At 45.3% G+C, this 27,893-nt stretch overlaps 1 protein-coding gene across 11 annotated transcripts in view; it reads right to left on the bottom strand.

The window, feature by feature from the left end:
• LOC149974467 (myocardin-related transcription factor A-like) overlaps positions 1-27,893 on the bottom strand; it is a 42,880-nt gene that overhangs the window by 6,620 nt on the left and 8,367 nt on the right. For 7 of the 11 annotated variants that reach the window (XM_090212681.1, XM_090212683.1, XM_090212685.1 and 4 more), the window contains exons 4-12: positions 7,222-7,287; positions 5,352-5,407; positions 5,116-5,191; positions 4,734-4,901; positions 2,950-3,107; positions 2,687-2,815; positions 2,274-2,524; positions 1,950-2,118; positions 42-1,322 (exon numbers count right to left, since the gene is read on the bottom strand). In XM_090212681.1, coding sequence (XP_090068807.1) covers positions 42-1,322; positions 1,950-2,118; positions 2,274-2,524; positions 2,687-2,815; positions 2,950-3,107; positions 4,734-4,901; positions 5,116-5,191; positions 5,352-5,407; positions 7,222-7,287 — 2,354 coding nt within the window. Of the gene's footprint in view, positions 1-41; positions 1,323-1,949; positions 2,119-2,273; positions 2,525-2,686; positions 2,816-2,949; positions 3,108-4,733; positions 4,902-5,115; positions 5,192-5,351; positions 5,408-7,221; positions 7,288-14,002; positions 14,758-23,794; positions 24,668-27,893 lie in introns of those variants that run through there. The other 4 variants (XM_090212690.1, XM_090212691.1, XM_090212684.1 and 1 more) reach the window with 2 other exon arrangements.

The following is a 27,893-nucleotide window of genomic DNA, read 5'->3' as shown; positions in this document are numbered from 1 at the left end:
CTATAGACTGTACGATATAGATCTGTAATGACTGAATGTACCTGTTGTGTGGTGACGGTCTGACTCAGTTGTTTGTTCTGCTGCTGTCTCTGGGCCTGTCTCTGCTGCTTCCTCTGCTGGGCCTGCAGCTGTTTGTGCTGCAGCTGGAGCTGTTTCTGCTGGGTCTGCTGGATGATCAGCTGCTGCAGCTGCTGCTGTTGCTGGAGTAGCATCTGGGCTGATGTCTTCTGCTGCTGCATCTGCTGTGTCTGTTGTTGCTGTTTTTGTTGCTGGAGCTGTTGGGACTGCTGTTGTTGTGTCTGCTGTTGTTGTTGTGTCTGAAGTAGTTGTTGTGTCTGTTGTTGAACCTGTATCCGGTGGATCTGCTGCAGTTTGAGCAGAGTCTGCTGGGAGCACTGTGTCGGCTGAGGCTGTCCCTTAGGCTGAGCTTCGTCCAACCCCTCCATCTCTTCTTGCGTCTCTACCTCTTTCTTGACCCTCACCATCTCTCCATTGGTGAGAGTGGGATAGAGAATGGTTGAGGCTCTGATGGAGGTGGTTTTGGTTTGGGCCTCCTGGGCATAACCGTTTATCACCACACCCTGCATCTCTTTCAATCCTGTCTGTTTCCCGTGCTCCAGTTGCGAGCGCAGGGTCTCCACCAGCCTCTGTTTCTGCCTCAGCATGCGTGTCAGCTCCTCGATCTGCTTGTCCTTCTCCTGGAGCAACTGGTCCTTGTCCAAGGGTGAGGCCTCCATGGCTGCCCCAGGGGCTCCTGAGGGCTCCTGAGGTGGGGTGGCAGGCTGAGGCGCAGTGGGTGAAAGCTGAGACTGGGAGAGGCTGCAGGTGGGTAAGTGACCCTGGTTCTCCTCTTTGATGGAGGCTGGGGAAGGGTGCAGGCTGAGCTGGGTCAGGGGAGAGCTCACCATCTCCCCAAATAAGTCTCCATTACAGCTGGTCTCATCGGGGCTCATTACCGCCAGCGACCGTTCTGACGGGGTGGGAGACACAGGAGGGGAGGAGTTTGTACTCCCAAACCTCATAATACGGGCTGGAGCAGCACTCTGAGCCAATGAGAAAGCGGGTATCTTCCCGCCTGCCTCTCCTGATTGGTGGGTGAGGGTATTGGTCCCGGCATGGGGGGGGGCAGAGATGGTGAAGCCAGCAGGTTGGGTTGAGGCGTGCTGTGGGGTTGGTAGGCTGGGTTTAGGGGTTACAGTCGCAGTGACACCAGCTCCACCTCCATTCTGCTCCTGGTAGTTTCTCAGCCTATCGATAAGGTCCATCTTAGTGCCAGATACGGTCAGACTCCGCAGTTTCAGCTCCTGTTTCAGCTCAGCAACCTGGAGGGGAGAAGAAGAGTTATGATTCTGATCCTTACCCCATTGTTAAGTACACTATATATATACACAAAAGTATGTGCACACTCCATTCAAATTAGTGGACTCGGCTATTTCAGCAACACCCGTTAGTGACAGGTGTATGAAATCGAGCACACAGCCATACAATCTCCATAGACAAACATTGACAGTAGAATGGCCTTACTAAAGAGCTCAGTGACTTTCAACGTGGCACCGTCATAAGATGCCACCTTTCCAAAAAGTCAGTTCGTCAAATTTCTGTCCTGCTAGAGCTGCCCTGGTCAACTGTAAGTGCTGTTATTGTGAAGTGGAAACGTCTAGGAGAGACAACGGCTCAGCCGTGAAGTGGTAGGTCACACAAGCTCACAGAACAACACCGCTGAGTGCTGACTTCGTTTGCAACACTCACTACCAAGTTCCAAACTGCCTCTGGAAGCAACATCAGCACTAGAACTGCTCATCGGCAGCCACACGCAAGCCTAAGATCACAATGCGCAATGCCAAGCGTCCGTTTGAATGGTGTAAAGCTTGCCGCCATTGGACTCTGGAGCAGTGGAAATGCATTCTCTTGCGTGATGAATCACGCTTCACCATCTGGCATCTACTCACTTTGAAGTCATCCAGGTTGGCTGGTAGCGTCAAAGGTTTGGCCCCTCCCACAGGGGTTTGGCTCTGACGACTTGGCCCATGCTGATTGGAAGGGGCCGGGGTCGTCGGGGGAACACTGCGTGAAGGGGAGGGGCCGGGGTTTGTTGAAGTTGGCTGCTCTGCAGGTGGTCTGAGGAGAAACAAGAAACAGAGAAGTGAGTTCACAAGCACACAACCACGCACACAGGGTGGCACAGTCGCTTTAACACACAAAACCACATGCCATTAAACAGCATTGCCAATTCCAATCCCAACACACACACACACACACACACACACACTCACTTGGGTGGTGCTGGGAGGATGGTGTGGTAGTTGTAGTGCTGCTGCTGCTGTTGGTTGAGGATCTGCAGCTGGAGGAAGAGTTGCTGCTGGTGGAGGATCTTGGCGTAGGTGGAGTCCAACTGAGGGGGAGGCTCCCGGTCAGCCTTCTGGTCCGGAGGGATGTACTGGTGGTACTTCAGCTTCTTCACCTTGGGCTTCACGTCTTTTGATTTCTTAGGCCTCTGGGAGAGGCGCTCCAAGCTGGGCTTGGACTGGAACAGAGTTACAGGGAGATAGGGAAGGATCGATAGAGTGAGCGAGCGAGATCAAGGGAGGGAGGGTAAGAGTAAGTAAGTAAATATGATTGTATACAGAAAGTATTACATTCCAACCTTCATAGCAATATATTCAGACTAACAGGGGATGTCCCTCACCTTGGTTTGACCACTGACAGGGCGGGAAGCAACTGGCGTCACTGTCCCATTGGTCAGCTTCTGTCGTTGCAAGGAGTCATGGTCATTCAGCAACAGCGGAGGAGGGGGAGGAGGGACCTGGGTAAGGAACTAAGAAAACATCTGATTGGTCAGTTGAAGCGCCAATAATGGGACAACTCACGCGATTACTCGTCTATGTAATCTCCATTCTGTGGCTATAAGTACTGTACAAAAATAAAAAAGATTTTTAGAATGATCTGTACCTGTGAGGGGGACATGTCCCCGTTCTGAGTGAGCATGTCAGAGGGTGACAGCTGGGAGACAGCACCCAGTGGAGAGTCGTGATTGGCTAGAGTGTCCGGAGAAAACGCATCACTGCTGTCCTCGTCCAATGAGGACTCTCCTGCACCCTTTGGAGAATCTGTGTGTGGTAGAGAGCAGAGGTCGACCGATTAATCAGAATGGCCGATTTCAAGTTTTCATAACAATCGGAAATCGGTATTTTTGGGTGCAGAGTTGCCGATTTTTTTAAATATATTTTTTTATACCTTTATTTAACTAGGCAAGTCAGTTATGAACACATTCTTATTTTCAATGACGGCCTAGGAACGTTGGGTTAACTGCCTTATTCAGGGACAGATTTTCAACCTTACAGTTAACTAGTCCAACCCAATAACGACCTGCCTCTCTCTCGTTGCACTCCACAAGGAGACTGCTTGTTACGCGAATGCAGTAAGCCAAGGTAAATTGCTAGCTAGCATTAAACTTATCTTATAAAAAACAATCAATCAATCATAATCACTAGTTAACTACACATGGTTGATGATATTACTAGATATTATCTAGCGTGTCCTGCGTTGCATATAATCTGACTAAGAATACAAGTATCTAAGTATCTGACTGAGCGGTGGTAGGCAGAAGCAGGCGCGTAAACATTCATTCAAACAGCACTTTCGTGCGTTTTGCCAGCAGCTCTTCGTTGTGCGTCAAGCATTGCACTGTTTATGACTTCAAGCCTATCAACTCCCGAGATGAGGCTGGTGTTACCGAAGTGAAATGGCTGGCTAGTTAGCGGGGTGCGCGCTAATAGCGTTTCAAACGTCACTTGCTCTGAGCCTTCTAGTAGTTGTTCCCCTTGCTCTGCATGGGCAACACTGCTTCAATGGTGGCTGTTGTCGTTGTGTTGCTGGTTCGAGCCCAGGGAGGAGCGAGGAGAGGGACGGAAGCTATACTGTTACACTGGCAATACTAAAGTGCCTATAAGAACATCCAATAGTCAAAGGTTAATGAAATACAAATGGTATAGAGGGAAATAGTCCTATAATTCCTATAATAACTACAACCTAAAACTTTACCTGGGAATATTGAAGACTCATGTTAAAAGGAACCACCAGCTTTCACATGTTCTCATGTTCTGAGCAAGGAACTGAAACGTTAGCTTTCTTACATGGCACATATTGCACTTTTACTTTCTTTTCCAACACTTTGTTTTTGCATTATTTAAACCAAATTGAACATGTTTCATTATTTACTTGAGGCTAAATTGATTTGATTGATGTACTATATTAAGTTAAAATAAGTGTTCATTCAGTATTGTTGTAATTGTCATTATTACAAATAAATTAATTAATTAAAAATCATCCGATTAATCGGCATCAGCGGTTTTGATCCCCCAATAATCTGTATCGGCGTTGAAAAAGCATAATCGGTCGACCTCTAGTAGAGAGATTAATTAAACCTATATTTCACCGTTCTTCTCACCAAACAAATGATCTTCTACAAAAACTAGTTGGTAAGTTGTGAGGTTCAGTATCACTACAACAAACATCTGTATTTCAAACTGTGAGATTAGTAATTGGCAATACACCAAGAGGAGATTGCCAAACCAGAATGACTAATGATGGTCTCACAGTCTCCACCATGAGGATTTTGCAATAACAATGTCCTGACACCAGTTCAGTACTGTGACATTGTGATATTGCAATGATAACATTTTGAGGAACATTTGAACTGTGTGTGTATTGCAGTAGACAGTGCGTGTCCATACCCAGTAGTGAGTGTTGCAGAGGGCAGTCCAGGTCTACAGGCAGGATGTTCTTGTGGATAAGCTCTATAGGACCAGGTCTGTGGGAGATCTTATCATTGAGGTCATCAGCCAGCCTGGCCCTCTTCAGCTGCAGCTGCTTGGCCTGCAGAGACGGCTCTGCTGACGTCTCTGTGTGAAGAGAAAAACACATTGTTTCACAAGGATGTACAGACACCACTCAATTAGGTACACAAAGTCCACAAACAAGTGCATAACTAAACATACTTATGTATATAGAGCAGCACAAACAGACGTGGTATAGTTGGCTCAATGTAACCACGTCGAGAAGTAGCGTGTGACGGTGTAGTTCTGTGGTGATCAGAGAGGGGGCGCTGTGACTCACCCTCCAGTATGTGCATCCTGACCAGCTCTGAGCGCTCAGGACGACTCCTGATCTTCCTCTTCAGATAGTCCTCAGTCTGGAAGGGAGGAGAGGGGGGTGGGAGAAGAGAGAGAGAGAGAGAGAGAGAGAGAGAGAGAGAGAGAGAGAGATGAGTGTTGTCTCAGAGAGAGGACGCAGTTCAACAAAGAGTGCACATATTGAACTACAGAAAGAAAGACCGACGTGGAGAGACTCACCCTGGCTCTCTCCAGACTCCTCCGCTGCTCGTGGAAGGCTGCCGGACTCTTCAGTGCTGTGGACAGTGAGGGAAAGAGGGAGAAACGACGAAGGAAGAGAGAATGAACGAAGGAGTACAGACTATGCTGTGAGCTCTTCACCACCACTGGAGATTGACAGTGTGAGAACACACTCAAAGCAGAACTCTATAGGAAAAGGTCAAAGGAGTTATAACCACCAAACAGTAAGAGAAAATAGAAGTGTGTTTTTGTATTGACTGGTGCCTGACTCGTTTCAGCAGAACAGTGAAGGAGGAACAGCCTGCTATAGTATGAGAGAGGTGTACGTCTGAGAACAATCAATAAAGATCTGAATAACAGACCAGACAGGATCTTTAAGGAGGGGCGGACAGATGAGAGAGAGGAGTGATGGAACGACTTTCTGAGAGGGGGACTTTCTACATTCATCACTCTTCAACTGTATTGGTCCTCAGCATGTCCCTGTCTGTCTGTGTGTGTGTGTGTGTGTGTCACTAAGCATCTCACCCCAGCAGCCCCGATCAAAACACAAATGTGGACATACATGTAAGCACACAAACATACACACCAAAACAAGTACAAGACACACACAGTGGAAAGTTGAAGAGGATGATGGAGGGACACTGAAGATTTCATCATCACATCACCTGTGTGTGTGTGTGTGTGTGTGTGTGTGTGTGTGTGTGTGTGTGTGTGTGTGTGTGTGTGTCCGTCCATTGTGGGACGTAATGCTGGCTTACAGGAAGGGGTCAAGCCAGAGGTTAGGAGGTCAACCGGGGGGATGGGGTCACAGACTAGCAGGCCTAAATATTGGCCTAACCACTCATATCAAGTCAACATTTGTCTCCAAATACATGCAAATGGATCATGGAGGATCCTGTCTACTCTGTAATTCACTCTTATTTATATATCCAACTCTACCTTGACTGTAAATCCATGACATGAGCACTACCGTCAACAGACAACGGTTTTACCGTCAAGGCCCTGTATTCTGCTATAGCCTTGGGCCTTAGTCATAACAAGTGACTTATAAAGGTTGGGTTGTAATGCCTCCCCCACAGGAAGACAACCTGATCCTCAGTAATCTGGACTAATCTGGAATAAAGTCCTGTATGTATGTCTGTCTGTGCAGGGTAACTGTGTAGATACACAGTAGATACACAGTTCCCCTGGCCTGTTGTTGTTGTGTAATAAGAGTGGGATCACAGAGGAGAGGCCCATCTTAGGGCCAGGTTAGCCACTTTGCACTTTGTGACCCATCGTAACTAGCCTAGCACAACCATCCGGAGCACTCGCAAGCTTACATTCTGTTGAAGTGAAGCGAAACAAGAGTGACGCGGTCAGGATGGTCTTGGATCAGGCTAGGTCATAACAGAAGCAAATCCTGAATTGAAAATCGAACAGACCCCAACCGGGGTGCAGACTGAGTGCACTTGTCAAGGAGAGTCAGTGACAACGCTGTCACTGACAGTGACAATTGTGGCCTTGCTAGGGTCCTTCTGAAGGGTGCAGGTTAGGGAGTTAGTCAGCTTCTCTCTCCAGTAAGAACCGAGAGATAGCCCATGCACTTCCTCCTTCCTACAGCTGAACACTGAGTCTCTTCAGCTACTAAACAGAGCACAGAACAGGAAGTGGACACAGAAGGGGAAGCTGGCTGGCCCACTTGATAACACAACAACGCAAAACACAAGACAACACAATGCAAATGACAACGCTAACACAACACAACAGGCCTGTCTGTCCAATGGAACCGGAACAGAAACTGTGCTGGTCAAGCATGCAGAGTGATATTCTATTATATTTGCTGCTCTAGACAATAGAGATAAGGATAAAGAGTTTGGGCACTACTTACGTGGCATGATCCCTTGGCTGACCAGTTCCTCCCGGGTGCGTCTCTGCTGTAGTTTGAGCTGGAGGACTGCATGAGGACAGTGAGAGAGAGGTAGAGGAGAGTCAGCAACTGCCAGCATGGAAACAACAACAACCTCTTCAAAACAAGAGTTTCAGGTCTAGACTGCCATCCTACACTGAAGAATCCATCTGCAGGGCAGAGAGGGTATCCTTATGTCAACAAACACACGAGCAGACGGATAGAGCAGGACTCAATGGACAGAACCCTCACTCTTTTTTACTTCCTCCCTCGCTCTTTTTTTTGTTTTTTTTGTTGCTGTTGCAAAGGAGGGCGGAGTACAGTGACATTATTACACACTTCCTGTTTCTAAACTCAAAGTGCGCTTATAAAAACACAGAATAATGTGTGTTTGAGAGACTCCTTGTTGCATGTACGCCTGACACATCGTTATTTCAAAACAGGAAACATCTCTTACATAACGACTCAGAGATACAATCACACAGTCAGTCTTGTCTGTCAGCAGACTGTTTTCTCACTGTTTAACCACTTAGCATGACCTATTGATTAATTCCTCACAGTAGCCTGTATTATCAAGCCAGCTATGGTATACTTCCTTTAATTGTTGAAAGATTTGCAGTACAAACTATTATGTACTACAAATCTTGCAACAATTAAAGGAAGTAAGTAGACCCTTATCAGTCTTCCAATCAGAACAACTGACCACCTAAATGACTGTGTTCATGAGTCACACTGGTGGCAGGTAGCTTAACAGTTAGAGCTTTGAGCCAGTAACCTAAAGGTCAGAATCCCCAAGCCGACAAAGTGAAAAATCTGTCAACGTGCCCTTGAGCAAGCCACTTAACCCTTTTCTCCAGGGTCGCCGTTGATAATGGCTGACCCTGGCCATGACCCCACTCTCTGAGGGTGTCTCTGTGGAGTTGGGATTAGCAAAAAGCACATTTCCAATTCATATAGGCCAAATATAAGCACCCACCTATTTATTATTATAATAGATACACATCTCTCTATCCTGCTACTGTGTCAGTAACTTGTTGTGACCTTTTTGTTAACCAGGCTTTCTGGGAAACTCACCCCTGGTTTAATTATTGTATGCACTCAGGAGAGTCCCAAGCCACTGCTGCATTTCTAGGAGTGGACTATTTCTTGGTCATCAGTTCCCGTCTCTATGTAGTAGGCTAGTCTCTGTGGAGCGGCCACATGCAGAGCGTATATATATATATATATATATATATATGTGTGTGTGTGTGTGTGTGTGTGTGTGTGTGTGTGTCCTTCTCTCTCGCCGGGTCCTTTAAGGGCAGGAGAACCTGTTAGGGAGGGCTGATACCATGACATCATCAGAAGTGCCAGGCAGTCTGAGTCTAGTCAGCTGTTCTTTTTATTTTATTTCACCTTTATTTAACCAGGTAGGCCAGTTGAGGACAAGTTCTCATTTGCAACTGCGACCTGGCCAAGATAAAGCAAAGCAGTGCGACAAAAACAACAGAGTTACACATATCGTCAATAACACAATATAAAAAATCTATATACAGTGTGTGCAAATGTAGAAGAGTAGGGAGGTAAGGCAATAAATAGGCCATAGAGGCGAAATAATTACAATTTAGCATTAACACTGGAGTGCTAGACGTGCAGATGATGATGTGCAAAAGAGCAAGAGGATAAATAACAATATGGGGATGAAGTAGTTGGGTATGCTATTTACAGATAGGCTGCGTAAAGGTACAATGATCAGTAAGCTGCTCTGACAGCTGATGGTTAAAGTTAGAGAGGGAAATATAGGACTCCAGCTTCAGTGATTTTTGCAATTCGTTCCAGTCACTGGCAGTAGAGAACTGGAAGGAAAGGCGGCCAAAGGAAGTGTTGGCTTTGGGGATGACCGGTGAAATATACCTGCTGGAGCGTGTGCGTGTTGCTATGGTGACCAGTGAGCTGAGATAAGGCGGTGCTTTACCTAGCAAAGACTTAGATGACCTGGAGCCAGTGGGTTTGGCGACGAATATGTAGCGAGGGCCAGCCGACGAGAGCATACAGGTCGCAGTGGTGGGTAGTATATGGGGCTTTATTGACAAAATAGATGGCACTGTGTTAGATTACATCCAGTTTGCTAAGTAGAGTGTTGGAGTCTATTTTGTAAATTACATTTCCGAAGTCAAGGATCGGTAGGATAGTCAGTTTTACGAGGGTATGTTTGGCAGCATGAGTGAAAGAGGCTTTGTTTGCGAAATAGGAAGCAGATTCTAGATTTAATTTTAGATTGGAGATGCTTAATGCGAGTCTGGGAAGGAGAGTTTACAGTCTAGCCAGACACCTAGGTATTTGTAGTTGTCCACATATTCTAAATCAGAACCGTCCAGAGTAGTGATGCCAGTCGCGGGCAGCAATCGGTTGAAGAGCATGCACTTAGTTTTACTAGCATTTAAAAGCAGTTGGAGGCCACGGAAGGAGTGTTGTATGGCATTGAAGCTCGTTTGGAGGTTTGTTAACACAGTGGCCAAAGAAGGGCCAGATGTATGCAGAATGGTGTCGCCTGCGTAGAGGTGGATCAGAGAACCACCAGCAGGATGATATCTAAGTGGGTGCCCATGGTTACGAATTTAGGGTTGTACCTGGTAGGTTTCTTGATAATTTGTGTGAGATTGAGGGCATCTAGCTTAGATTGTAGGATGGCCGGGGTGTTAAGCATGTCCCAGTTTAGGTCACCTAACAGTACGAACTCTGAAGATAGATGGGGGGCAATCAATTCACATATGGTGTCCAGGGCACAGCTGGGGGCTGAATGGGGTCTGTAACAAGTGGCAACGATGAGAGATTTGTTTCTGGAAAGGTGAATTTTTAAAAGTAGAAGCTCGAATTGTTTGGGCACAGACCTGTTCTGAGTCTGGTCTTCAATCTCACAGCATATCAGGGATTCTGAGTCCCTGCTGTAAGCAACGGACTTCATTTCTCTCTCTGCTCTTGCTGACACACACACAAACGCACTCGAGACTCACGTGTATGTAACATAAACACACTGTTACACACATACACTTGACTCACGTGACTATGCAGGCACACAAGCACACATACACAGACAATAACACAAACATGTGGAACGTGCCAGCCCAGGGCATGCCACACCACTTGGCACCCACGGGAAGTAAAGAGAAGGATCTATTCTGGGAGAGAGTCCCCATCACTTCCTCACATCTCTCCCCCTTTACCCTCTCTCCTAACCTTGCTTCTTTCTTTCTTTCACAGGCTCCCTGAGGCAGGTCATTCTCAATTATTTCTCTCTTCCTCTTTCCCTGGGGAACTTCACATTTAGTATCTCACTATAACCTTACCTCATTCTCTCTCTCTCTCATCATTGCCTTGCCACCCACTCCAAGCCTCCCCCTGCACTATTTCTATCCACAGAACAAGAGATCAGAAACACTATCTGACTGATACCTCACACATCTGATACTCACTGACAGTATTGGTGTTAAGATGACACTGTAAAACGACCCTTGTTTATGGTAAATGTACCTATAAAGCCCATGTGCCTATTAAGTCCACTTCCGTCTGGATTCAAACACAAAATAAATAAATGTAATGTTGCAACCAGTGAATCTGGTTGTTATATTCATAACAGTTTTTATTCTAAGCCAATCAAATGTTTTTATTATTCAGTTGACATTTGTGTAAGTTCAAAGCTGCAGAAAAACATTGGTGTTGAGGCGACCCTCAGATAAACACATTTTCAATATTTTTAGTACCTTCTCAGATAAGTGATCATGCTTTATGTAAAATGATGAGACTAATGTGCTGATATTTAACACCATAGTACCCTCCAAACTCGTCATTAAGCCCTGGGTCTCGACCCCGCCCTGTGCAACTGGGTCCTGGATTTGACGGGACGCCCCCAGGTGGTGAGGGTAGGAAACAACATCTCCACCCCGCTGATCCTCAACACTGAGGCCCCACAAGGGTGCATTCTCCGCCCTCTCCTGTACTCCCTGTTCACCCATGACTGCGTGGCCATTCACGCCTCCAACTCAATCATCAAGTTTGCAGACGACACTACAGTGTGTTAGGCTTGATTACCAACAACGACGAGACGGCCTATAGGGAGGAGGTGAGGGCCCTCGAAGTGTGGTGTCAGGAAAATAACTTCACACTCAACGTCAACAAAACAAAGGAGATGATCGTGGACTTCAGGAAACAGCAGAGGGAGCACCTCCCTATCCACATTGATGGGACAGTCTTGGAGCAGGTGGAGAGATTTAAGTTCCGGCATACACATCACGGACAAGCTGAAATGGTCCACCCACACAGACAGCGTGGTGAAGGCGCAACAGCGCCTCTTCAACCTCAGGAAGCTGAAGAAATTTGGCTTGTCACCAAAAACACACAAACTTTTACAGATGCACAATCGATAGCATCCTGTTGGGCTGTATCACCGCCTGGTACGGTAACTGCTCCGCCCACAACCGTAAGGCTCTCCAGAGGGTAGTGAGGTCTGCACAACGCATCAGTGGGGGCAAACTGCCTGCCCTCCAGGACACCTACACCACCCGATGTCACAGGAAGGCCAAAAAGATCATCAAGGACAACAACCACCCGAGCCACTGCCTGTTCACCCTGCTATCATCCAGAAGGCAAGGTCAGTACAGGTGCATCAAAGCTGGGACCGAGAGACTGAAAAACAGCTTCTATCTCAAGAGAGAGAGAGAGGCTGCTGCCAACATACGGACTCATCTCTAGCCACTTTAGTAATACAAAAAATTGATGTAATAAATGTATCACTAGTAATTTTAAACAATGCCACTTTATATAATGTTAACATACCCTACATTACTCATCTCATATGGATATACACTGTACACTATACCATCTACTGCATCTTGCCTATGCCGTTCGGCCATCGCTCATCCATATATTTATATGTACATATTCTTATTCATTCCTTTACACTTGTGTGTATAAGGTAGTTGTGAAATTGTTAGATTACTTGTTAGATATTACTGCATGGTCGGAACTAGAAGCACAAGCATTTCACTCGCATTAACATCTGCTAACCATGTGTATGTGATCAATAACATTTGCTTTATCTCAGGTGGGCTTATAGGGTGAAGAAGCACAAAAAGCACTCCCTCTATATAGAATGGAATTGGAAATAAATAAAGTGGTCAATATGATCAATACTAACTTTGTATAATATTGGAGTCTATAGTGAATATTTATACCCCAAAACCATTGGTTTCCAAATATTGTATGAGTAGATATTGCTAGTTGGTCCATTTCAACATAAATCACTGTTGTTCCAATTCAGCCCAGTGTGCTTTGAAACACATGGGATAGTGAGTTGATATCCCCAATAGTCAATGAACATGAGGAACTAATTAACAAATTAAGAAGAATAGCAGTACAGCAAATGTGAATCAGCTTTCAGATAATTGGTTCAAAGTTGTGTTATGTTATTTGTGCAAGGCTTCATATCAACAGAATGGCTGCAGTCGTTTTGTTCTTACCCAGCAACAACACACCTGATTCAACTAATCATGTCGTGATTGAAGTGTGATTCGTTGAAATAAAAAGTGTGTACTGGTTGACAAGAACAAAAGCCTAACTTTCACAATGAATAGTAATTATCAGTTTATGTTAATAACTTTGGGGGATATTAATATAATTCTACATAAGAAATGTCAGTTTGTACGTTTTGAAATTCATTCAAATGTATTATTTAATGTATTACTATTTGGAACACCCATGGGCTTAAAAAGGTACATTTGGAACCGATTATTCCCAGTCCGGAAACATTTGATCAAATATTGTTATGCCTTATTAATAAATGCTGTAAATAAAGTCATACAACTTCACAAGATTAAGCTTTCATTTTATCTCCACTCTTCTTACAAAAATTTGGGCAGTATATGTTAGAAAAGTCTAAACTTAGATTTTGGTGACAAACTGGCATAGATAACAGTACCCTTCAGTTCAGACCTACACCGATCCAAATACTAGCCCACATCTTTCCATGTCTTCATGACCACTGAAAGTAACAGACACAGTTACAACTTCCACCATGTAACCTTCACCAACAAGATCCCTCTGGATCTGCAGCGGTCATATAGGAAGTAGGGCTATTTATTAGAATATTGGGACAAAGCCCAACTCTGGAGAGCGAGAGAAAAACAGAGTGCAGAGAGAAGATAGAACGCAGAGAGAGAAAAGAAGCGGGAGGTGGGCCAACTGCTGGCCAACTTGGGCTAATCCCAGTGTGCTCATGTGTCATTAGGTCTAATAAATATGTCTGCTGAATGCCACTGTCCCCAAAGGGCCCCAGACCTGGCACAGTACCGCCCACACCTGCTGTGCACACACACACACGTCAACCTACAAGTCTCCCTTATAAACTCGCAGGCGCAAACAGCAGCCTAACACTTGGCATAGCCTTTGGAACACGTCTATTTGCAAAGCACGCGGTAATGATCCAGTGAGCTCATCATTTGGACGTTAGCTTAACCATTACATAATACAACCAGGGAGTTTCAGACAAACAGACATGAGGAATGACCAATGAACAGCTTATTACAGTTCATCAAATGCATCAATAAGAACGGAGCAGGAAGAGGACGTATCAAAAGCTTGACAGAAGTCCTGTCACCATACAGAATCAAACCCAAAGTTGGCTAGACCATAAACTAGTAAATTATAAAATCGAGGGCTAGGCTCCATCTAAAACACAAATCAGATCAGTTTTTCCCCTCTCCACTGGGTGTCTTCTAACCCCACCCACCTTCTTTGAGGCTGTGATAGGCATGTCTCTCATAATCCATCAAGTCCTGCTTGTCCAGCTCTTCCCCCATTGGAGGAGAGTCCAAGGGGGCGAGATCAAAGGACAGGAAGTGGTTGGTGTCCAGCATGATCATTTAGACTTGCTGTTAATTATCTTTGTAAAAAAATATATTTTCATATAGCGGTGTCGTCGTTCAAGTCTTGAATAGATGCTGATATAGCGGTGGCCAAACTACGGAGTGGGAGGCAGTCGATGGGTCTCTAAAAAGAGGTCTCGCCTGCAATAGACGACATCCAAGAACGTATTGGTTTTCCTCTCACTAAGGTCGAGGCAGGGAGAAGATGTTAGTCTTATTCATTGCGTGTCCAGATGACTTCTGACTGTGCTTGTCAAAGGTTGATTAAGAAAAAGTAGCTTGAAATTCCTTTCAAAAGAGGGGATGTGATTTGACTCAAGAAAACTTGCCGTCTTCTGTCTTCCTGGTCAGAAAATCTATTTTCTTCTCTTTCTCTCTGTCCTTCCCTCGTTTTCTCTTGTCGTGACAGTCAGATAGGAACGATAGAGCTGCTCTACTAAGGTGTCCAATGAGATGGTGGAAATCCACAGGGTAAAGCCAAAGAAGAAAAAGAGAGAGGGAGGAGAGAAAAGGGAGGGCAGCAGCAGGGACGAGAGCCCAGAGAGAGTGAGAGACTGCTCTGGTTGGAGCTCCACACACACACACACACACACACACACACACACACACACACACACACACACACACACACACACACACACACACACACACACACACACACACACACACGGTGGGGTTGGTGATAGAGTTCTCCTGCTCAGCTGTTGCCATTCATTCATGTATCTGCCACATACCTTCCCACTCCACAGCTCAACCTACAGACCCAGCCTCCCCCACAGAGAAAAGGGATTTGTTGATAAACAACAAAAAACATTTAACTCCACACATGTTATACTGATGACATTCTTGAGACACATTTAAAGAAAACATTGGTAATTGTGTCAACGGTTTTGATAAGTCATCATTCATGGTTAAATGCAGGAAACGTTATCAGTGACGGCAATAACAATGACCTCGAAGTACAACCGGTTTTAGATTTCTCTCAGTACTGTACTTGTTATTCTTTAAAGGAACATATTGATACACTGAGTATCTATGGCCCTTCAGGAGATTTGCAACCTTTATCTAGTAGAACAACTGCAATGGAATACATCATGCAACTCTAGTGAGCAGCGGCAGGCAACTCCTCCAGTGAGCAGCGGCAGGCAACTCCTCTAGTGAGCAGCGGCAGGCAACTCCTCCAGTGAGCAGCGGCAGGCAACTCCTCCAGTGAGCAGCGGCAGGCAACTCCTCTAGTGAGCAGCGGCAGGCAACTCCTCTAGTGAGCTGCGGGCAGGCAACTCCTCTAGTGAGCTGCGGGCAGGCAACTCCTCTAGTGAGCTGCGGGCAGGCAACTCCTCTAGTGAGCAGCGGCAGGCAACTCCTCTAGTGAGCTGCGGGCAGGCAACTCCTCTAGTGAGCTGCGGGCAGGCAACTCCTCTAGTGAGCAGCGGCAGGCAACTCCTCTAGTGAGCAGCGGCAGGCAACTCCTCTAGTGAGCAGCGGCAGGCAACTCCTCTAGTGAGCTGCGGGCAGGCAACTCCTCTAGTGAGCTGCGGGCAGGCAACTCCTCTAGTGAGCAGCGGGCAGGCAACTCCTCTAGTGAGCTGCGGGCAGGCAACTCCTCTAGTGAGCTGCGGGCAGGCAACTCTAGTGAGCAGCGGCAGGCAACTCTAGTGAGCAGCGGCAGGCAACTCCTCTAGTGAGCTGCGGGCAGGCAACTCCTCTAGTGAGCTGCGGCAGGCAACTCCTCTAGTGAGCTGCGGGCAGGCAACTCCTCTAGTGAGCTGCGGGCAGGCAACTCCTCTAGTGAGCTGCGGGCAGGCAACTCCTCTAGTGAGCTGCGGGCAGGCAACTCCTCTAGTGAGCTGCGGGCAGGCAACTCCTCTAGTGAGCTGCGGGCAGGCAACCCCTTTAGTGAGCTGCGGCAGGCAACTCTTACATCACATGCTGTAACACAGTGACAGAGATTATCACAGAATCTACCTTTCAATCTTGACAATGCAGGTTACAGTCAAAGCTACTGCATTTGGGGCGACACGTTCTGTTCACAACCTGAACGCATGCAAAGCTTTTCTGTCCTGTCTGTGGCTGCTCCAGAATGTTGCCGAGATCCCCCCAACACTCCAACCCCCCCCCCTTCTCCCCCGCTCTCTGTGTTTTAAATAGTAGGGACAGCTGGCCATAGGGGGCTATATTCAGCTCAGTATCACCTGTGTGGCTGCTGGGTAGAGTTACTTACAGACACCCACACACTAACACACAATCATTTCAACTTCCACGGCCGGTGGGTTTATCCAGCGTGTACCCATAGGTTCGCCCCTCGCTGACTAACAGTTCTCATTCAAATACATGGACAGACTTGGATTCATTTTTAGGCTGCTGACGTCTTTGTGTGTAGGTCTTATGATCAGGCCCCGGTGGACAGACTGTCCATAGAGAACAGAGCACCACCTTGACCAAACACACTTCACAGGAAGCAGTGTGAAAAACGGGACCAAAGTCCACCTAGCTTTAGCCTACAACTTCACAGTATGGAAGAGAGAAAAAAAAGTCATTATAAATGTTATATATATATATATATATTTAACCAGGCAAGTCATTTAAGAACAAATTCGTATTTACAACGATGGCCTACCTTCAAGAGATAGGACTGACAGACTCCTCCAAAGACACTGAGTAATACATGATCTGTCCTGACTATCGTTATCACCATTATCACTGTACTGTTATTATCACAGCTATCTCCTCAGAGACGAAAGGTAGTGTTGTAGTAAAGGTTTATGGTTTTAGGAGCAGCCTGCCAAATGTGTGGGTGGTGACAGCAGGGCTGTTGCCCAAGGTTTTATGGTACCTGGGTTTGAGGGTTAGGTTAGATTTTTAGGGTTAGATTGTCTGAGGCGTTCACAGTCATTCTGCCATCAACTTCCATTCAGTTCATTAGAAGCCAACTGAGATATAGTCTTAAGAGTCGCAGTTTGAAGCCTCACACTAGGGCCGATTGAAGAGATTCCATAAGGCCTAGTGTTTCCCACCTTCTCCTACCATAATATTAGGCAGGGCGGGGCCCCCGCTAAGCATGTTTTAGCCATTAAGAACGCGATCTTATCCAGCGCATTCAACTAAGGCAGGCAAAAAATATAAAAATAAAACACATAACACCATCATCGCAAGTGAAACCCTTTTCCGTGTTGTTACAGCAGGATACAGTATTCTTATGGAGTTCTAATTCAATGCTCAGAGACATCCAGGGTAAGGCGGTCTACCCAGGCACTGACTCCTCCACACGAAGGTCACCTTGCTGGGTCGCCCTGCCCCAGTCCTGGAGAGAAGGCTGTAACGCCTGGGTAGACACACAGCCAGACTGATAACCTCCCACAACCCAGCCTCCTTTCCCTCCTTACACTTCTCTGCGTGTGTGTGTGTGTGTGTGTCAGCTCTAGTATGGGTGGGATTGCTAGAACCATGTCAGGCGGTACGGGCAAGTTAGCTGAAAACAAACTATAGGTCTCTCTGTTCACTCCCTCAGTCAGTCAGTCTCTTTATCCTTCACTAAACGGACTGGATCTCAAAAACCCTGTGGCTGAAGCACTGGAGACGATACCTACCAGGTGTATAGTAAAAATCCAGTCCCATGTGAGCAACAACAACACACATCTTAAATTAGGGTAGTAAACCAACCACAGATCGGCCAAAGCACAGAGGCACACCCAGTCCCATTGATTTCAGTCCTAACAGATGAGGGGGATTGTATGTGGTTAGGCAGGCCTGACAGACTCAAACAAAGACCCTGTGGGTTCATTCCCTGTTAGGGGGGTAAGGTGGTATTATATCTGAGGAAGTCTGTTCACCTGAGTGGTAACAGAAACAGTGGGCTATTTCACAAGGTAGGCAAAGTATGTAAATAGAAGGGTTTGATTGTGTGATAGTAAGCAGACATTAAAAAAGTGTCAACACTGTTTACTCCTCAACACAACACGCCTCACTATTCAGCAGAGTGGGTAAGAGAGGAAAGGACACAAGACAGCAGGGTAGACAGACAGAGACAAACACTGAGGGGGAGACAAAGAAAGTCAGCAAGAAAAAAAGAGGGAGAAGGACATTTTATTGAACTAGGCAAGTCAGTTAAGAACAAATTCTTATTTACAATGACGGCCTACCCCGGCCAAACCCTAACGACGCTGGGCTAATTGTGCGCCGCCCTATGGCACTCCCAATCCCGGCAGGATGTGATACAGCCTGGAATCGAACCAGGGTCTGTAGTGACGCCTCTAGCACTGAGATGCAGGGCCTTAGACCGCTGCGCCACTCGGGAGCCCCCTAAACAGCTACAGGAGGTAAGGTTACAAAGGTTACCAATTCAGGGCTGCTGTTAGCATTTGTTAATATGGTGCAGCAGAGCACGAGGGAGGGAGGGACGGAGGGGAGGCAAGAGAGAAAGAAAGGGAGAGTAGAGTGAGAGGGAGGGAGGGAGTTCCTTTTCCAGGCACTACATTTCTGGATGAACATCTGAGATGACTTTACTCTGCAGCCCATAACTCCCTAGTTCACTTCACAGAAAACAGATTCCATATCCTTCCCCTCAAGGAAACAGTCCACCCCCTAAAGCACCAGCAGGCGTGCAGTGTGGAACATGGAACTTGTTACATGTGGCGTAGAAGAGACAAGAATAGTTTGATTCATTCAGAAAGAAAAGGAGGATTCGTGTGAAAAGAAAACTGCTGTGTCAAACAGAGAACAGCAAAGTGAGATTCATTTGGTGGTGGTTACTTCAACATTTTGGATCAAATTACTCGACCGCAAGAGTTATTTGTGTCTCTTTTAAGTCATGTCTTCCTCAAAATATGCCCACCCCCTCTGTGGTTAAACAGATGGATTCTTCCTCACCTCCTTTCCTTGTAGCAGAGGCCCCTCTGTGTTGGTCCAGCAACAATGGGAAGACTTTACACACTGTGATTGATGTCAGTGGAGGCTGCTGAGGGGAGGATGGCTCATAATAAAGGCTGAAACAGAGCGAACGGAATGGCAAGACACAAGCCCGTTCTCCCCAACATATAAAGCTAAATTGACCTTAACCTATCAGTGCGATGGGGAAACAATCTAACTGATATACAGGAGACCTAACCTCATTCCTCCAATGTGTTCAGTGCACCAGACAAGGCAAAGTACCAACCTTACAGGCTCACCAACAATAGATCCCACTAAGTGTATATCAAGCTAACACAACACATAAGAGCCTACAATAATAAACCAGTAAGTTAAACTTGTGGCAACGGCCAAGTTATCATAAAGGTCTGTATCCAGTTACATCATCAGAACCAACCTGAAGTGCAAACAGGCGTGTCAGTCAGTTTTTAATGGTGAGAGATTGTGCACATTGATCATGTGAAAGCAGTGACAGACTAACAGATAAGATACAACTACTTTTTAGTAGAATGAAAGTCTACAGAGGACAGGCCCTAGCCTGGTACGGTTTACACCTCTCGGTTATCAGCACAATTAATTTCCTTCAGGATGACTCATAATAACAAACCAATGTCCACAATGACCTCTTAGTCAGAGATTAATAAACTAGAACGTTTAGGACAGTGTTTACTATGAATCACTAGGTAAAGTCTATTCTATACAGACAGACACATCATTTGTGTAAAGATAATAGGAGTGTGAGAAATCAAATAGTTTCCAAGTGAAAATAGACACTGCATTGTATGTGTGATATGTTTATAAATGGTGTGAATATTTATCAATGTGTATGCTGAAAGTTGATCTACAGTACCAGTCAATGTGGGAAGTCCTTCAAGACTGTTGTAAAATCATTCCAGGTGAAGTTGGTTGAGAGAATGTCAACAGTTTGCAAAGCTGTCATCAAGGCAAAAGGTGGCTACTTTGAAGAATCTCAAGTATAAAATATTTTGATTTGTTTAACACTTTTTTTGGTTACTACATGATTCCTTCCATATGTGTTATTTCATAGTTTTGATGTCTTCACTATTATTCTACAATGTAGAAAATAGTATAAATAAAGAAAACGCCTGGAATGAGTACTGTATGTATGTGTACATTGTAATGTGTGTTTGTGCATCTTTCCACTGTATTCATAGCTGCTGTTGCAAAGAGCAACAGGCTGCGGAGATTGTTCAGTTGTGCTCAGAGTTTTTATTACTGAATGACTATTGGATAACAAATAGAAGCTGTAATTACGTAACTGCACTGTGTGATGGTGATGGCACTGTGATATGTGCCATCAGTCAGTGCATGTGAGGTCCTGTCTATTTCTCAACAGTAACAAGCCTTGTGTTGGCTGGGTGTGTGCGTGCGTGTGAGTATTTTGTAAGTATGTACAGTGTATTCGGAAAGTATTCAGGCCCCTTCCCTTTTTCCACTTTGTTACGTTACAGCCTTGTTCTAAAATGGATGAAATATTTTTGTCCCCTTATCAATCTACACACAATACCCCATAATGACAAAGCAAAAATGTGTAGTTTGTTTGACATGTTATTTTTTTTAAAAGAAAAAAACAGAAATACCTTATTTTCATAAGTATTCAGACCCTTTGCTATGAGACTCGATATTGAGCTGAGCTGCATCCTGTTTCCATTGATCATCTTTGAGATGTTTCTACAACTTGATTGGAGTCCACCTGTGTTAAATTAATGATTGGACATGATTTGGAAAGGCACACACCTGTCTATATAAGGTCCCACAGTTGACAGCGCAAAAACCAAGCTTTGAGGTTGAACAAATTGTCCATAGAGCTCCGAGACAGGATTGTGTCGAGGCACAGATCTGGGGAAGGGTACCAAAAGATGTCTGCAGCATTGAAGGTCCAAGAACACATTGGCCTCCATTCTTAAATGGTAGAAGTTTGGAACCACTAAGACTCTTCCTAGAGCTGGCCGTCCGGCCAAACTGAGCAATCGGGGGAAAAGGGCCTTGGTTAGGGAGGTGACTAAGAACCAGATGGTCACTCTGACAGAGCTCTAGAGGTCCTCTGTGGATATGGGCGAATCTTCCGGAAGGACAACCATCTCTGCAGCACTCCACCAATCAGGCCTTTATGGTTGAGTGGCCAGACAGAAGCAACTCCTCAGAAAAAGGCACATGACAGCCTGCTTGGAATTTACCAAAAGGCACCTAAAGGAATCTCAGAACATGAGAAACAAGATTCTCTGGTCTGATGAAACCAAGATTGAACTCATTGGCCTGAATGGCAAGCGTCCCATCTGGAGGAAACCTGGCACCATCCCTACGACGAAGCATGATGATGGTAGGATCATGCTGTGAGGATTTTTCAGCGGCAGGATGAAGTCCTGAGCACTCTGGAGCAGGTTTTCAGACTTTGGTGAAGGTTCACACAGCCAAGACAACGCATTAGTGGCTTCGGAACAAGTCTCTGAATGTCCTTGAGTGACCCAGCCAGAGCACGGACTTGAACCTGATCGAACATCTCTGGAGAGACTTGAAAATAGATGTGAAGCGACACTCACCATCCAACCTGACAGAGCTTCAGAGGATCTGCAGAGAAGAATGGGAGAAACACCCCAAATACAGTTGTGCCAAGATTGTAGCGTCATACCCAAGAAGACTAAGGGCTGTAATCGCTGCCAAAGGAGCTTCAACAAAGTACTGAGTAAAGGGGCTGAATACATTTTTTCTCCTTTTTTCCTCCCCTAAAAACCTGTTTTAGCTTCGTCATTATGGGGTATTGTGTGTAGATTGATGAGGGGAAAAAACGATTTAATCAATTTTAGAATAAGGCTGTAACGTAACGAAATGTGGAAAAAGGGAAGGGGTCTGAATACTTCCCGAATGCACTGTATATGTGTTTTGACTGCATTGTATTTATGTAAATGAGCCAATAACAGAGAGCCAAAAATACAATCGCTACAAGGACGGAGAGATCAAGACAAACAGAGGGAAAGGGGAGAGGGAAGAGGGAAAAGAGGGGGGCAAATAGAAGTGTGTGCTGCTGCTGTAACTGAGTGAATGTCACAGACAGCTGTGTGTCTCGCCCACATTAGCTAAGCAGGGACAGGGAGGCCCCTTTAGCCCCTTTTTCCTCTCCTCCTTCCTCAACCTTTTCCTGCTCTCCTGTCCCCGTTTTGTTCTTCTCTCCTCCTTTCCCCTCTCCCTCTGCTCAGGGCCAGTGAGAGCGTGCTGGAGCCTCTACAGTATGCTGGGCTGGCTGGCTGCTGGCACTCTTCCCTCCCTGTTACATAAACTCAACCACACAGCTCCTCTACAGCCTACCACTGCTGCTAGAAAGCGCCACAGCTTACAGGCCGCCTCCGCTCACACTGTACCCACACTAAAGGCAGCAGGAGAGGGGGACAGAATATGGGAGTGGGACATCTAGGGTACTTTCCAAGTTTCCATACAATGTGTGGTTTTGTGTACATTTACGTAATTATTTATGTAGCCGGAATGCTACTAATGAAAACGTAACTTTTTCCTATGTAAAGAAATATTCTAAATCGGCAGGCAGGCCAAGGATCTATACTCTTCAAATAAATGTTGTACCTCTAACCATGAAAAATCACTAGGTTTGTACTGCATGGGGAGAAGAGGTGTTGATTTGACAGAATGTATTCCGAATGAACACATGACTATTTCCCCCATTGGCTCCAGGCTCTCTGTCATTGCTCTAGTAGTCTAGTTTAGACGAATCAGAGCCACACCGTTAGCCATGCATTAACATACCCCACCGTGCTTTGTTGCCAGGTGTGGGGGTTGGTGGTGGTCTGGGAAGTAGCAGAGGTGAACAGTCTCAAGTCTCTCCTATTCCTTACTGACAGACAGATAGACATGACTGATGACCAGCCCTGCCAACACTGGAGCCAGCCTGTTTAACATGACAAGCACTCAGCTGGGCTGGGCTCCACAACACAACACCCAGGACAATCACAGCGAGTCAATCAACCTCTCTGGGGGTTGCAGGTCTAGCGCTGTGCTTTGCTCCAAACAGCTGATCTGAGAGCAACTCTTCCAATCCCCCCAAAAAGCTGAGAAAACAGGACAGTGTCCCAAATCTCTCTTGATGGAATGGGAGTCATAACAGCCAAGCCAGCTGCTTTCAATGAGGCGCTGTCGTCTCAGAGAGAACAGTCAAAGTCATCACCCCCACCAACCTTCCACCCTCCAGCCCAGCTCACCCCACCCCAGCCTTCCCATATCTGCCACTGAGTCAAGAATTAAAATAATACAAAAAAGAGCCACTACTTTTACAGCGTGATCTTTCAACGGAGGGAGACAGTTGTTAGGTAACTTGCAGGCACACATGACAGAGTTTCATTAATTTATTCACAGCCCTTTCATTCCCACAGAAACAGAAATAAATGTAATGAATATACATCATAAAAATCGTATAATAGCTTCAGAATATGTTTTAAAACCATGCTAATGCTGGCGGGCTGGGAATGACAGTATGATTAGTTATTTTTCTTTGTTCAATTGGCCTTGAGATTAAAGAGCGGCTGTGAAACTTGAACACAGAGCAATAAGTACTTCACAAGGCGGAGAGCCTGGCCATTGAACAATAACACTCTTTTAGAGTTACACTGCCGCTATGACATTACACACACACACGTACACTTGACCTACTGGTACAGATATACTGACAGCTGAGCGACAACACCCACAGCTGAAATAAACAAATACTCTGCAAAAAGACACTTTACCTGAGTGTATGGCCATATCCCTATTCACTGGAAGGATAAAGTACAACCTTCCTCCAAGTTTAGCGATCCATACTCATAAGAGAACAGCAGGAGAGGCTACTGGCAGAGTTGCGTTTCCAAGACCCAAAAAGTTTTCCACGGCAGTCCCGGCACCCCTCCCTGTAGAATAAATTCTCCACGAGAACTACAAACAACACGGCGTGTTTGTGAGTGTGTGTGTAGCCCACTTCTTCTAACACTGGCTACAGCCAATCCCTGCCTGCTCAATCCCTGCCTGTTGTACCTGTCTGCGAGTGTGTGCACGCCCTGACAGAAAGGGTGTGTGTTTGAGGCAGTCAGTTTTTCTTCTTCTTCCTCATTGCTCCTTGGATTCCATCCAAGTCCAGGCCCAAGTTCCTAACCTCTCTGGGGCGACACCTACTTTTTCCCCGCTAGGTGTCATTTTTTTTCTCTTTAGAAAGGCAGGCAAGCTGCAGGCAGAATGTCACTGCTGTTGTTGCTCGGGCAGAATAAGTAAAAATCCAGGAGAAAACATGGGGGAAACACTGGTGCCTGCCGATCTGCATTCCAGATCACCTTTTGGCCTCAAATATTATCACTACTGCCCTCCATTCTCTCGCTCTTCCTGTTTTCCTCTGTCTGCATCGTTCCTTCCTTCTCTATATCCTACAGAATTATGCAATTCCGTCTTTCGGATGACTTCCCCCTTTTCCTCCCCCACTCTCTTCCTCCAATATTTCTACATCCCCCTCTATTGAAAACCACCCTACACCTCCAAGTTGTAAATGACCTCAAAAGGCATTATTGCACCATGTTCTCATACTCTCTCCACAAAGTTCTAGTGGATTAGAAAACGTCGCTATCGCCCTTCTCACTCAGGGCCACGTTATCATAAAGAAAAGGGCTAATGTTAATCAACATTTGCCCTTTTTTTTCTATCTTTCCTCCTTTCTCTGACAAATAGGCATGCCTACACACACACACACACACACACGTTGAACGCTGACCCCCGACTCAACCCTGACATGAAAGCCTGTAAATATTCACTTGAAAAACCTTCAGCAGCCCTCCTCTCTAAAACAAGGTACTGTGGAATGAGAGATTGCATAACTCTACCCTGGAAGAAGACAGATAGAGAGAGAGAGAGTACCAACCTATTTCCCATTTAGTGCACTGCTTGGGCTACTTATCGGTCCTAGTCAAAAAAAGAGAGCACTGTGAATATAGTGCCATTTGGGACACAACCCATAGCTACCATGCAGAGGCCATTAAGATGGTTGTAGACTAGATAGATGTAATGGACTGATAGCCTTGCTAACATTCCTGTGTCTCGTTTACACCATGTTGTGTCAGATAAGAGACTGGGAAGGTCCTGCTACAACATGTCTGCTACTGGCAGCCAGCCTGTATGAAGCGTTAGTAGCCATGGTAGGCAGTGTTTAAAACGAGGAGTGGTGCCCTTGGGCTGGGGGAGTGGGGGTTAAACACTAAAACCCCTTTGCAAGGAGGGTCTATTCATCCTGGCCTTGACTGAGACTCCCATCTGGCTCTTAAGCAAATCTTGTTAAGCAAACTCGCTGCACCTTCAGTTTCACTCTCCGTACATTAAGCTGATCATGTCTCATTGAGATACAATCTAGGCATATTTTAGAAGAAGGACCTGTTCAAGATAACAGCAGTTCCACATAAATACATCAACTCCATTATCATGAACAGTATTACTGTCTCAGCATCAGCAATGATCCTTCACTCCCCCCTCCTCTATGACATTCTACATCTCCTTCACCCTCATCTGACCCCCTAATCGCCATCTCTCTGAACCCTCTCCTGTGGAGACATAAACTGGCCACTGTATATGGCTGGGAGAGCTGTACAGACCTCATACCGAACTCCTGCTTTTCATGCTAGTGATGCACCGATATGACATTTTTGGCCGAAACCGATATCTGATATTTTCCTTGCCAAAAAAAGACGATACCGATATTTACAATTTGAGCGGCCTTTTAATCATTCTAGTACAGTTAAATAGTTAACACACACACAAACGGACGCAGCGGTCTAAGGCACTGCATCTCAGTGCAAGAGGCGTAACAACAGTCCCTGGTTCGAATCCAGGCTGTATCACATCCAGCCGTGATTGGGAGTCCCATAGGGCGGCGTACAATTGGCCCAGGGTCGTCCAGGCCGTCATTGTAAATAAGAATTTGTTCTTAACTGACTTGCCTAGTTAAAGAAAAGGTTACCCACACCACAATGACCAAAAAGTTATTTTGTTGGCATTTACGCATGTCCCCATTACCAGTAAAACATAATCAAAACCTATTTATTTTACTAACTTGCTGTGCTGTTTCGTTGTTCATTTGTTCAGTCGTTTCATTCTCAACCAGGATTTCTATGGAATGCCATTTGTGTCTATGCGTGTCAAAAAAAACCACTATTTGACGTGTTAAATAAGCTTGTTGACCAATCAGGACCTGCATATGACTGCACGTCACATAATAATTTAACGCGTTCATAACTTTTTTACATAGTTATTACACATTGATTACACTATCACTCGTATTTTCTATGTCACAATGATTCATCAATAAGTATGCTATGATGCTGGTAAAGTTGTCTCGCGCACCTACAGTGCTGGTCATAAAAAAAAGCTAGCTAGCTCATGGATGCAAACAATGTTCTTCCCCAAAAACGCAGCAAAACAACAATCCGTTTCAGTAGCTATAGTTAGCTAGCTAACTATACAGCTAGGTGTCATTAAAATACCCCTAATTTATAAGACAGTTCTTATTTGATTAATGGTGGTCGGACCCATCTGTGTGAAGCTAGCCACAATAAAGATTAGCCACAATAGTAGAATGCATCACTGTCAATGACATACTTTTATTTTGAAGGCAAATCGCAAATTCGACTATTATGCTAATCCTTATTGTGGCTAGCTTCACAACACATAACCCGGTCCGGTCAAGCCTCACTAGCCAGATGAAGCTAGCTGGCTGCTTATAACGTTAGCTTTGGGCAACAGGATTAAGTAGCTGGCTAGCTATTTATTTTCATGAAGTTCAATTTCATTAGGTGAACAACAAGTGGCTACCTAGCTAATACTTACTCACAAAGACTCCTAAATCATTGCTAAGAATAATGAAAATGACTGCAGTTTCTACTGGTCATTGTTTTCAGGCTGGTTGTATTGGCGCTAGCTAGGTACCAAGCTAAAGCTAGCTACCCCAGAAGTTGCGGTCGAAGAAATAATGCTTTATTACCAACGCGGTATTGTAAACACATCGTGTCCGGGGTTTGCTTGTTTGCAGACTTTTTCTACAGCTTTGACAGTGCAACTGTATATTTTTTGACACGTAAAGACCCAAACGGCATTCCATAGCATGTATGTCATGATGCTAATAGCAGTGAAGCTATCACTGTGTAACTCTGGTAGGGCAACATTTTAAAAATAGCGCACTTGGTAGTATGCACCAGTGCTCGACCAGTCGGTGAAAGCCAACATCACCCAAGACAGAGAACGGTTGATTGTCAAGGGCAATGAATTTCATTATCTTGGCTTTAATGGATTTCGCCTTTTGAGTTGTCTCGCTGAAATTTTCTTACCCTTTCAAATGACTGCTCGAGTCACACAGCAGACATTGTGTGGGCTAGGTTAAGAATGCTGTGTTGCACGTGTAGCGCAAAATTTTACGTGGCATCATTACATCATGTACCTACTTTATATAGGTATGCACGGCAGCTTTGACATCGGTTTTGCACATCGCCGTTAAACTAGACATCGGCCGATACTGATGTTGGCATTTTTATCTAATATCGTCCGATTCCGATATGTTCACCGATATATCGTGCATCCCTAATTTCAGCATTTAAAAATATATATATATAGATTTGCAAACATTTCTAAAAAACAGTTTTTGCTTTGTCATTATAGATTGATGAGGAAGAAAAAAAATACTTAATCCATTTTAGAATAGGGGTATAACGTAACAACGTGGAAAAAGTCAAGGGGTCTGAATACTTTCCAAATGCTCTGTCGGTGAACTATTCTACCCTGGGGTTGTCTGATATTGTTTTAATAACAACATTACATGGCAAA

This window comes from Oncorhynchus mykiss, chromosome 20 (assembly GCF_057628025.1).
Source record: "Oncorhynchus mykiss isolate SJ-2025 chromosome 20, ASM5762802v1, whole genome shotgun sequence".
In the NCBI taxonomy this organism is placed as follows: domain Eukaryota; kingdom Metazoa; phylum Chordata; class Actinopteri; order Salmoniformes; family Salmonidae; genus Oncorhynchus; species Oncorhynchus mykiss.
This window is presented reverse-complemented; position numbering and strand designations above follow the sequence as displayed.